General features: G+C 40.2%; 1 protein-coding gene across 5 annotated transcripts in view; it reads left to right on the forward strand.

Moving 5' to 3' along the window:
- Positions 1–12,893, forward strand: part of PLEKHG1 (pleckstrin homology and RhoGEF domain containing G1) — a 223,772-nt gene that overhangs the window by 178,665 nt on the left and 32,214 nt on the right. For all 5 annotated transcript variants that reach the window (XM_055310115.1, XM_055310114.1, XM_055310112.1 and 2 more), the window contains 2 exons: positions 7,654–7,700; positions 11,368–11,518. In XM_055310115.1, the coding sequence (XP_055166090.1) occupies positions 7,654–7,700; positions 11,368–11,518 (198 nt within the window). The remainder of the gene's footprint in view (positions 1–7,653; positions 7,701–11,367; positions 11,519–12,893) is intronic.

Genomic DNA, 12,893 nt, shown 5'->3' on the forward strand with positions numbered 1-12,893 from the left:
TGTGTGTGTGTGTGTGTGTGTGTATGTGTGTGTGTGTCATGAATAAATAAATGAAATCTTAAAAAAAAGAAAAGAAAACTTAAACACAGAATATTTCAAGGCCAGTTATAAAGATCTGTTAGAATCTAGTATTTTATAAAAATATGTGTGGCATTAGCCTAGGCTGTATAATTATCATGGGGGCTGCTAAAGAGAAGCAGAATTAATCTCTTATCTTAAAAATGCATTCTCGTTTCCCTACATTTGTTTTGAAAAATAGAAGAAAAGGATCTGACCTTTCAAGCTTATTAAATGGTCAGCTCAGACTCTGCACCAGGACCCTGAAACATATGAGACAATCCTTTACATTGTTTGCCCACAGGACTCTATATAGTTTCTCTTAAACATGGCACAGCTTTTGTTTGGAAAAGGTCAAGTGGAAATCACTTTGCAGCAAAACGTCCTGTGATTTCTGCAGTTGGGGTTTCAAGTCTAAGGGTTTTTTTTGTTTTTTTTTTTTAATAAATTAATTTTTATTGGTGTTCAATTTACCAACATACAGAATAACACCCAGTGCTCATCCCGTCAGTGTGTAAGGGGTTTAAGCAAGGTTCATGACGGTGCCCGGGGAGCAACCAGGAATTAGCACCTCATTTAGAGCTCCAGTGTGCCCTGTGACCTCCGAGACCTGACCTGGCTCAGGACTTGTTTCACAGGGTCATTTCTTATGGCCACAGATCCATCCTGTGGTTTTGATTCCAAACATAACACTCTGGGTTTCGTTGGAGCATGATCCCTTAAAGGCAGTTGATGGACTTGCATATCAAACACCCCTGACTGTGGGCGGGTGTGTGGTTGTCGGCGTGTTAACATGTAAAATGTACACACTTGGTTACACACGCAATTCTTGTCATACGTTGCCTGTGTCCTAATGAATTCTCATAAAGGGTTAGGAATTTGAGAAAAGAGGAAAGTGGAAGAAGGAAGAACGGGCAGAAAGATGTGCCGAGCATATCAAAGGAGGTCTGTAAGAATAGCCACAGCCTGTAAACAACATCGGAGCGATCGGAAACGCTCGGGCTCTTACTGGTAACTGTAATCACAAGTTGATTAAAGACGGTCCAGCATACGCTTAGCTCCGGCTTAATTATTCACATAAAAGTTTGTTTATGTGCCACGTTGCCAACTCCCAGATCTTATTTTTCATTGTAATATTGCCAAGTTTAATTAGAAGACTGACTTCAGCACTCCACACTTTCACATGGAAGCAGGGAACTGTGAGAGTGTCTGGTTCTGGCACACGCTGCTTTTCACTCAGCACCCTGAAATTTAGAAGATGTTACGTTTTCTGCAACACAACCAGCTGCTCCACTCTGGGAAGGAATGGAAAATTGCTTTAATTGAGGGGCCATTAATGAAAGAGGTAAAGCTGGCGGTTGACTTTTGCTTTTATCTGAATCACTGGGGCTGACACAGAGGTTCATCTTTGACCTTGCTTTGTGGTATGTGGACGTTACAGAAATCCTTCCTGACAAAAGGAGAATACAGGACCTCTTACCTGCTGCTTATAAAAGAACAAGGGGTTGCGGGGGCCATTCCCTTGAGGGAACAGAAATAAAAGTTCCCTGGTGGCCAGGCCAAGCTGTCTCCCAGCTGATTCAGCTCCCATTTGTCTGCTCGGAGGGCTCTAGGAACACCCGGCACAGGTTTCTTTGCTTTCCTGCCTTCACCTCCATCCTCATTTCTGTCTCTTATCTGGACTACCAGCTGGACCGACCCTAGGCAGCATTTAGGAGGGAGAGAAAAGTTTATCTTCAGAGACCCAACCTCCCCTGAACCTCCTCCTCAACCCTCCCATTGGTGGCCTTCCCCCTTTGGTCCCTAGGCACACGCGCGTGCATGCACACACTCACACACTACCCACTTACTGAAATTATTCTCGTAAAAGTGCTGACATTGAATACTCATATCATTGGAATGAATTCAAGTCCATTATACCTCACCCATATGCTACTTACATATTCAGCCTTTCTCACGTGTCCAGAGAAAACTCAGGAATCAAAGTGTGTGTATGTATATATATGTGTGTGTGGGTGAGAGAGAGAAAGGGACCTCATGGCAGAAGAAACCCTAAAATCCTATGAATTTCTTTACTCTGGTTATTCAACCAATAAATAGCTGAGTGCCCCATGTGCCCAATTGGCCAGCCCTAACCATCTCTTTTTTGGGGGGGTTCTTTCATAATTAAATGTCTCACTGTTACATCTCTAATTATAATTTAACAGACTTGAATCAGAAGGAAATATCTATTTTTGTATAATTTCTTTATCATTGTCTTCTTTTTCCCTAATTCTACAAAGGTTTTAGGGTAGCATATATATCAAGTAAAAGGCATTTAAGGATTAACGAACTAGGAGCTATTGATTTTTTTTTGCATAAAACCATTATTTGGATTGTCCACAGAGCTTATAAATCTAAGGTCAAACAGATATATTTGATTCGATATTGAGAACAGACAGCCGATTTAAATCAAAATCTAATGTTGGAATAGGGCCATAATGTCACAAAATGTACAGCAACTCAATTGTGCAGAAGTCTTGAGGCTTTATTAGGGATAGGTATATGTAGGTCAAGTATATGATGTAATTTATATATATTTTCATTGAAGCCCTTTTTTTTAAAGATTTTATTTCTTTATTTAGAGAGTGAGTATAAGATAGTGCAAGCGGGGGTCAGGGCAGAAGGAGAAGGAGAGAATCCTAAGCAGGCTCCATGACCCTAGAGAAACCAACATGGGGCTTGATCCTGAGATCATGACCTGAGCCGAAATCAAGAGTTGGACACTCAACCACTGAGCCACCCAGAAGCCCCTGAAACCATTGTTTTTAAGTTTGGCATTTCAGATTATCCTAAAGGCCCCTAAACTTAAGGAAAGTCAACCTGACATTATTCAATCCCATGGAAAATGCAGCAGGAAGCAGGCAGGAAAGAAGCAAGAAACTCAGAACATGTGAGCAAATCCAGAGAAAGGCTCCATCTGACATTATATATTTTTTAAGATTTTATTTATTTATTCATGAGAGACACAGAGAGAAAGAGAGCCAGAGACACAAGCAGAGGGAGAAGCAGGCTCCATGCAAGGAAGTCCAACGTGGGACTTGATCCCAGATCTCCAGGATCACGCCCTGGGCTGAAGGCAGCACTAAACCACTGAGCCACCTGGCTGCCCTCCATCTGACATTAATTCACTAGATGACCTTGGGCAAATCACTTTGCCCATCTTGTCCATGGAGCCAGGGCTGGACACTCCAGTGCTTTCGGAGCTACACAGGTGAATATATCACATGAGTGGCCCAGGTGGGAGCTAGAGCAACCTAAGTACCTGTGTTGTGAGGACATAAGGGTCACATGAAACTGGGCACCAGGCCCTCTGGATCTATACTTTTTCAAGAGAAACCAGAAATCAAGATATTTTGGTCTTCCAACTTTTGGAAACTGGCAACTAATTTAAGTTTTTTAAAAAGTACTAGGTTTGAAAATTTGGCAGCATATGAAGTTGGTGAGGCCATGGGGAAACAGGCACTGCTCTAATTGTGGAAGAATAGGATGGTACAGACCCTGTGGAGGAGAATTTGAGTATATCTAGCAAAATTACATTTGAATCCATCCTGTAATCCAGCAGTCCTCCTTCCAGAAATCTGTTCCAAAGATACAGTGACAAAAATGCAAACGGGTGCTGTTCTTACAGTAATAATTGTTACAATATATAAACATATACAATACATAGAAAATTTTCACCTATGTACATACACATATATGTATAGAAGTAAATGTATGTGTATAAATATATGATACATAGAAATATGTAGTATATAGAAACAAATGTCTATAAACAGGAAGCTCTTTGAATACATCATGGTAGGGGCCCCTGGATGGCTTAGCAGTTGAGCATCTACCTCCAGCTCAGGGCCGTGATCCCAGAGTCCCGGGATCAAGTCCCACATCGGGCTCTTTGCAGAGAGCCTGCTTCTCCCTCTGCCTGTGTCCCTGCATCTCTCTCTCTCTCTCTCTCTCTCTCTCTCTCTCTCATGAATAAATAAGTAAAATCTTAAAAAAAAAAAAGAATACATCATGGTATATCCACATAATGGAGTACTATGAAGCAGGAGAAATCACGAAGAGTAGCTCTATATAATCCTGAAAGGGTTTGGGAGAGAGTGGATAAAAGTACATATAGCACTGTGGCTCTCAAACTGTGCTCCCTAGACCAGCAGCACCAGCATCATTTGGGAACTTGTTAGAACACAAATTCTCAGGCTCACCCCACACTTACTGAATTAGAAACTCTGGGAATGCAATCCAGTCATCTCTGTTTACCAAGCTCTCCAGGTAGTTGTGACATATACAGGTTTGAGAATATGGGCAAAATAACTTGTTTTTATTTATCTAGAAATGGGGAAGGACATGCCTATATTTAAATTTGTATTATTTCAAGAATAAACTGAATATAACACTGTATGTTTACTACACTGGAATTAAAAAATTTTAAAAAGACTCAACTGAAAAATTAAAAATTAATCATTGATAGGGAATGGAAGGATAGACCAGAATGGAAAGGAAGAGAAGCTAGACTTCTTTGAATATGCATTTTCTTATAGTTACCCCTGAAGCCATGTAAATATTTTTTTCATAATTATAAAACTAAAGTTAAAAAGACAGTCTCCAACAGTTGAAAGCAAAATGAAATGATGAGCCTACTGATATAGCCACTTTGTGGCATAATCACACAAAAGAAATCCTAAGTTATTTTAAAATGGACGATGGAGAAAATACAGCAAATACATTTTTAAGTGTTGTCAGTAATGATATCAAATCTGGTGGTGTTGGTATTGTTATGCTGAAATTGAGTATTGTGGGATAAAGCAAATGAGTATTTATGTTAGTGTCATTGAACTGGAATTGGTAGAAGACAGAAAACACAGGGTAAGCATGAGGCTAATTAAAAAACACTATAATCCTGAATCTGAATTGCAAGTTTGAACCAGGATTGTATTTTATGTTTTAAAAACACCATATTCCTCGGGATGCCTGGGTGGCTTAGCGGTTGAGCACCTGCCCCTGGCTCAGGGCGTGATCCCACAGTCTCGGGATCAAGTCCCACATCAGGCTCCCTGCCTGGAGCCTGCTTCTCCCTCTGCCTACGTCTCTGCCTTTCTCTCTCATGTATTTCATGAATAAATAAATGAAATATTTTTAAAAAGAAATTAAAAAAATAAAAAATAAGAACACCATATTCCTAACTCTGTCCACTGAAAGGGCCTAGGAATAATGACTAACCCAGTAGCAAGACCATCTCTGATACCCAGACTGTGATCTCCAAGTACTACTTGCACCCAAAAGGAATCAGGGCCCTGTGAAGAATGAGTGTGAGGCAGGAAATGTACAAGATGATCTGGAACATCTTGTCATTCCAGAAAACAAGGAAGCTCCCAGAGTCTGTAGGTCAGGTCATGAATACAAACGAAGAGGCTCCTACTGGCCAAGGATGGGATCATTTCAGCATCAGTAAAGATAATTGATTTAAAAACAACTGAAACTCATCAAGTATGTTTATATTCATGAATTCACAGTGATTAAAAAACCCACAGCGGTGGCCTTTGTGGCATGCTAGAGAACCAATGCATTATCTTGAAAATTAAGAATTGAGCATTCATCCTGTCTTTGCCAAACTACAAACTGCAGGGTAACAGCTAATATAAGGAAGTTCCTTTTTTGGAAAGATTCTGGCTTTAAAAAGGAGGGAGGAATAGTGGAGTCAGAACTATCACCATCTGGCAGCTCCTAATGAATTAATACATCAGGCAATAATTACCAGTGGTGGTTAACATCACAAAAAGAGAGACAAGCAGACATTTTGTGCCTCCTGATGGAACCACAATGCAATTATGATATATTCCTGCCAAACTATGGAACCTAAATCTGTTCAAACCTCCCCTAAACCTCACAACTGCAGGGGGAAGGGGAACATATTAAAAGAAATCATAGAAAAAAATAAAAATAAAATAAATCATAGGGATATAACTAGCAAAACAGACCATAAGAAACTGTAGGACAAACTATCTGGTTTCTTCAACTGAATTGCAAGGGGAAAAAGGATAAAGGGAGGAATTATAGATCATAAGGGTCTTAAGAGATATCAACCAGTTGGTTTTTGTAGTTATTTGGAGTCCAAATAGGTAAACTATTTTAAAAAAAGAAAATTAAGAAGATAGGAAATTTAAATAGTAACCATTGAACATCCATGATATTCCATAATATTTAAATGTGATATTTAAATTTATCATTTAAATGTGATAATGGCATTGTGGTGATGCCTCTTTTTTAAAGTCCTTATGTTGGAGTTATATACTAAAATATTTTACAAGTGCAATGATCTGATGTCTAGAATTTGCTTTAGAGGGATGAGAAAACAGGAAGTAGGTAGATGCAGATCATGAGTTACTATTGAGGTCAGGTGATAGACACTTGGTAATTCATCATACCATTCTCTCTCTCTATGTGTATATATATATAAATATTTATATAAATATAAATTTATATATACATATATAAATATATATATACACATACATATATATAATATGCTCATGCTGGAGTTTTTCTGTAATAAAAAAATTTAAACTAATCTTAGTCAAGTGAACAGAAGGGTTCTAAGACATTCCTTTTAAATAAATGAAATTAATTAAAATTAATTTTTTTTAAAAATAAGGTCATTAAAGTTACAAAGAAAGGTCACTATCTTGGAGTCACATGTGAATCTAACATGAAATAGGTTTAAAAAGTAAATAGTAAAAAGCAGAATGTGAAATACCACTAAATTGACATAATGTCTCTTTTCCATAACGTAATTCCATTTTAGAGTTGATAAGAACAATGAATCCTGCTCTCAAATAATTTTCAGTTTAGTAGAAAAGAGGGGGATTTGGTGGTTCAATAAAGCAACACATACCAGATAAACACAGTATAGCTCCTACCTTAAAGAAACTCACAGCCTAGAGTGGGAGATATAGATGCAGAGAAAATGTCACAGTCATTTGGTAAATGCTACTAGATATTTGGCTGTTATGGAAGCCCAGAGGAGGAGCAGTTGGCTCCACCCAAGCTCGAGAAGCCTAAATTCAATGTCAAAGGATGCATCGTGACTATCCAACGCAAGAAGTGGGAAAGGCAGCAGGCAGAGATAATTGTGTACACAAGGGCTTGAAAGAATACAGCGGTTTTCTTGTGCCCTGCACATACTTCCACCATGTTCTTACCATCATAATTAATTTATCTACTTCTATTTTTCTTTCACATTGCAAATCCACTGGAGAACAACAAATAACTAGGGCAGAAACCTTATTTTCTTCCTCTTCCCTTTTGTCTTCAGATTCACCTAACACAGCAGGTGCCCAGTAAGTGTTTATTGAACTCAGATAATTCAAGTCTATATGGATTCTAGTATGAAACAAGGTAGATAAAAAGGCGTGGGTAATTGCCATAGGAGGTCATACAGGTTCACGTGATGAGAGAGCCTAACTTATGGGTATGAATGATATTTCTTTTTATTGTTTCTAAATGAATATTGATGCCTGTGCTTTTTTGCCCCTAACGGTCCCTTTTGTTTCCTTTCAGAGTGAAGAGTTCCACATTTACACGCAGTACTGCACTAACTATCCAAGGTACATGTTGTCACTATGCAGCAGTGTATATATATATCTGTGCTTTCGTCCTGTTTCAGGTCAATATGCTGGTGGTAGGTGTTATGTGCTTGGCACTGCACTGAATACCATGGAGAGACCGCACAGCGTGCTGAGAATGGATTACAGAGTACCCAGTTTTGGGACTCCCAGCAGAGCCAGTGGGAGGGAGATTGTGAAAGAGACCAAAAAGATTGTGAGGTGTCCTTTAGGGGGAAACTAAGTGAACCAGTTGTGTTCAGCTATAATTCTTGTCCTTTATACCTCGTGTATGTGTGCCATGTTTTGAGGGCTTTGGGATGTTCAGAGGGTGTCATATGGACAACATAATGACCTCCGAAAGAGGGCGGGCCTAGAGTCACTGTCATAATTTCTTTTTTTCAGCAAAAGACTTTTACTGAGCATTTCTTGAGTCCTGATCATTGTGTTAAATGCTATAAATGCAAAATGTTATTGAATTTAACTTGCACAATAATCCAGAGATGTCAGGGGATTGCAGAAAAGCAAAGCATCCATCGCAGTGCCAGACGTGTGATGGTAGGTTCTCAACAGTTGCTTCCTCAACATCACCCCTGCCCCAAACCAAAGTATGCATGAGGTAACTGAGACTCCAATAGGTTTGTTGGGGCCACATAGCTAATGGATGGCTCAGCTAGGATTTCAATCGAAGTTTCTCCAACCTCAGACCTCAAACTACTACATCCTTGTAAAGTTTCTGAAGATTTGTGATTCTCCCCACCCCATGCCTTCTTACTGTCTGTTTTCCCACATGATCGGCAGAACTTGAGTTATTATCTTAGGGGACCGGCCAGGAAGATAAGAGCTATATGCTCTGTGGTCTGTTTTGGTAGAAATATGTCCCTAAGGGTGAAATGGGTGGCAGGATCCGCTTGGAAGAGAAACCAGCAGGCTGTTCCCCCAGGCTGCCTCAGCAAAGAAGGACAAATGGGATCCCTACTTAAAAGCGGCCACAGAAAGCCAATTTGGATTCAAATGCATGAAGCCAAAGGCCGAGACTTATGTACAAATACTTTCCATTGGAGGATTTTAGACTCCCTCTCTAAACATTGATTAGGATATTGTGCTGTAATGATTTATTTGGGTAGCAGCCAACCGTGCTTTTACCAGGTTTCCCTAAAAACCAAACAAAAACCACCAAAGCCTACATGCCAGTCAGTACATTTATCACCATATCCTTATCAGTAGACACACCCATAGTTTACACAGTTTCACTTAAGCAATGGTCTCTCCTATAGTATTTGTTTCCACCTCTACCCTGAAGGTTAGCAGAAAATTGGAGGATGCACCAACTATATCCTGTGAACCGGAAGCTAAAATCCAGCATGGCACGACACCCTAATCCAGAGAAATCAGAGTCAGCCCTCAACTCCTCCACTGAACTTCTAAGGGAAGGGAAAAAAAAACATTTGAACTCTGAAGAATCAACAAATTTCTGGACCCAATTATCAGGATGGGAGACACTAGAGGGGCTTGTTTGGGGGATTATGTCTGTATTAAGTTTCATTATACACATGTCCTTTGAAGGAAATGACTTCTAAATTTGCAATTTGGGAAGTTTATATTAAGATTTTTCTGACTTAGCAGTAAGAAGGAAAGTACAAAATAAAGGCAGCTTTTTCTACAGGAGGCTGCTTCAGGCTCAAAGGACAGGCAAAATCATTTTGCAAGAACACCGTGAAGTATGGTCCCAAGCTCGCTGTGTGTTAGCAGAAAACAGGAACTAATATCCCTTGTTGCCTTCTAGCAAGCTTTATGTTTTTTTGAAGCATCAAACTCAACTAAATGTAATCATGGAATAGGGTGTTAGGGAAGATCAAATCAAAAAATACAAATTAATGTAACATGAACTCAGTCATGTGTTCTAGAAGCTAAAGGTACATGAGAGAAAGGAGTAGTGAGTCCCAGTGAGGGGACTTAAGAACACTTCCCTGGAAGAAGTGTTTGTTTTTGTTTTGTTTTTTTCCTATTTGGGGTTTTATTTTAATTTTTTTTTATTTTATATCTTCAACTTTGAAGAAGGAAAGAGACATGTTAGCAGAGAGATGCTCAGAAGGCAGGCTCAGTGAGGCAGGCATGTCCAGTGCTTGCCCAGCTGTGTAGTTTTCATATTCATAGGAAAATATTTCCTCTTGTCCCCTTGTCTCCAATCAATTTGCTTTCTGAAGTCCGGGTCTCCTTTCCCCTGTGTTAACAAGCCAAGACCGCCAGGTGTTTCAGCCCATCTGACAACATTTCCTCTCCCTTGGGATCTAGGCTAGAGATATTAAATGTCGCCGGCACACCTTGACAGATGTCCACCTTCTTCATACCAGTCACGCCCCAGCAGTTTCTCTCTGTGAAGAGACACGGGCACTCCCTCCTTTCCTCAAGGAGGGGCCCAGGCCCTGTCAGGTCATTGTCCTCAGATGTCTCCTTGGGCACTGAATCTGGAGTTCAGTGTGCTCTGAATTTGTTGCAGGTGTCCTGTCCTTGGGCACGAGCTCAAGGCTTCAGACGGCCAAAGGGCAATTGGGTAGCTGATTCTCACCCTGGAAGCAACTTTAAAAAGACCTTCAGCTATATGATAGGGAGTAGTCTTGAAATCTCCACTTATGGGGGAAATAAACCTGTTTGAACAGATAATTGTCAAAGCAGATGGGCACAAAAGCGATTCTAATAGGTTAATTAGGAGACCTCCATTCACTTCCTTCCAAGGAGGCTTATTTTGTTGTTTGGCTCTAATTTTCCAAATTAATCATGAAAACATATTACTGACTTGGGGGGAGAGAGGTTGAAATTACTTCCACCTGCTTTCTTCTAAGTTATGAGACCATAAGATTTTAATTTACTTGTGTGGGGACTCCACAAGCCCACTTGCTTTCATGTATAAGATATGAACATTGTTTCAGCTATTCCCCTGGGATGTTAGGGGGATTATACTTACTACCTTTAGGGGAGCTGGGATGCAGAAGGAATCCTGACCCACTTTCCCAGTACATGGAGGCACACTCCCTAACAAGTGAGGTTCTCTAGCTGTTTCAGAAACTGTCTTTGGAGAGATCTGTTCAAAGATTCTCAAAGAGAAGTTAATCTGTGGGCCACAGTCTCTGAAGATCTGCACGGAGTGTCATGCAGTTTGTGCGTTACACAAAGGCAATCAGCAGAGGGGGTGACAAACATCCAGCATGGGGTTGGCTCTACTGAAGAAGGAGAGTTGAAATTAAAACTTCTTTTCATCCAGAGTTGTCCCATCCTTGCAGTCTGACCTGTGGAAATGGAATACAGATGTGCAGTTGGAACACTGTGCAGATGCCCATATGGGATGGGGGCTGACATCCAACTCAGATCCCTTTGCCAGGCGTGTGTCCTGACAGGGGACTGCATCTCCTTGAAAAAAAAAAAAAAAAAAGGGGGAGCGTGCTGCTTAGAAGCCATGTGTCCCTGTGCTACCAGCTTTTTATAGTGCCTTTTTCCAATAAATCCACCCAAAGAGACACCTTTTTCTAATTTGCCCAGAAGCACTTCAGTCTAGCTATAGCTCTGTTGCTACCCTACCTATTTTAGGGCATTTACACTTACACTGGCATTTAAAACTTGAGTACCCATCCTGCTATTACAATTTAGATAAAAGCATGTATCCTTCTTGTAGATCAGTGGCTGTGCTGACAGAGTGCATGCGGAACAAGATGCTGGCCAAATTCTTCAGGGAACGTCAGGAAACTTTGAAACACTCACTGCCTTTGGGGTCCTATCTCTTGAAACCAGTTCAGCGGATTCTCAAGTATCATCTCCTTTTGCATGTAAGTTTCTGCCTGCATTTGAATACTTTCCAGGGGATGGCAATTTTGTGTGTATATATAAAGTTTAGGGGAAAAAAATATCAGAAGAGGCTGTGGACATATGGAAACGTTTTCCACACTCCTACTTTACAACGGACTAATCTGCTTTGAGGAATTAGAGATATTTATATTCTGGGCCTGCAGCCCCATTGACACCAGCCAAGTGAAAAGATTCATTTTAGTTCTGATTCTGATAGGGCTTAGGAGTACCTCACTCTGGGCAGTGAACAGTTTCAGGCAGAGAGCTATCATCTTAATGAAAAACAGATTTTTTTTGTGTGTTTTACTTCCACGAGCCTAGATTCAGTAGGTAGTGTGGCAGGAGAGCTATCTGTCATAGATTGGCTTTTGCATGAGCGAAGAGAAGGGCCGGGAAAGGAGAAGACTGATGAGTAGTGTGATGAATGATCTTCAAGCTGGGCTTAGCATCGCTTCAGGGTACTTATTGCATTTCCCATTATTTGCACACAATGCAAGGAGGCTTTAGAAACAACAGTAGACAGAGCTTTCGTATTCTCCTGTCTTCCCTCTATAGGAAACAGATAAAATTGGGGGAAAGTTTTGTTGCAAGTAATTTCCACTGAGTAAGTAGGATTGGACCGCTCTTACAACACGAGGAAGGCCTAGTGCAATGGTTAGGAGCCAGACTCTCGGTCAGCCCTGCCTGAGTTCAAATCCTATAAATCGTCCATGTTCACTGTAGTTCACAAGCAGTCTATAAAAATGAGCTATTGTTTTTGTTTTATTATCTTTATACTACATTAAAAATCTTTTCTTAAAAAGGTTCTAATTCAGAGCTCCTATCTGTATCAACATGCCTACAATTTATATTATCTCTTTTTAAATGATTCCTGGTTTCCAACTTGGTTAACCATTCCCTTTTTGCTCAGTTCACACACATCCACAGTTTTCCTTCCAAGGATGCTGATGGTCCGACTTTGCTAGAAATTTCTCAGCTTTGTCCGTTTGCCTGAGTGGCTCATGTTTGGAGAATCTTGTGTCCTGTTAAGTCACATCAGGGATATTATTTTAATTGTTAAATTAATGACCTCTTAGATTAGTGGTATGAATTTGCTAGGCCAGTGTCCAGAAATTCTTAAGTAATACCTGTCCCAGGATCAATCTCTGCTGGACTGTGCTAATATGGCATTACTAGTGTGTCTCGATAATCTCTAATAGAGCCTTTTAGATAGGTGCCCATCAATCAGAAGCAAAGTCTAAAATGACAGTTACTTAAGCACATGAGACACAAGTCAAGATCCTTATAAAAAGGTAATTAATAGGGAAAAATAGCCCTCACCCTCTAAATTAGGAGCTGGTGTCTTAGTTTAGGCCA

Source organism: Nyctereutes procyonoides, unplaced genomic scaffold, assembly GCF_905146905.1.
Source record: "Nyctereutes procyonoides isolate TBG_1078 unplaced genomic scaffold, NYPRO_anot_genome, whole genome shotgun sequence".
NCBI classification, from domain to species: Eukaryota; Metazoa; Chordata; class Mammalia; order Carnivora; family Canidae; genus Nyctereutes; species Nyctereutes procyonoides.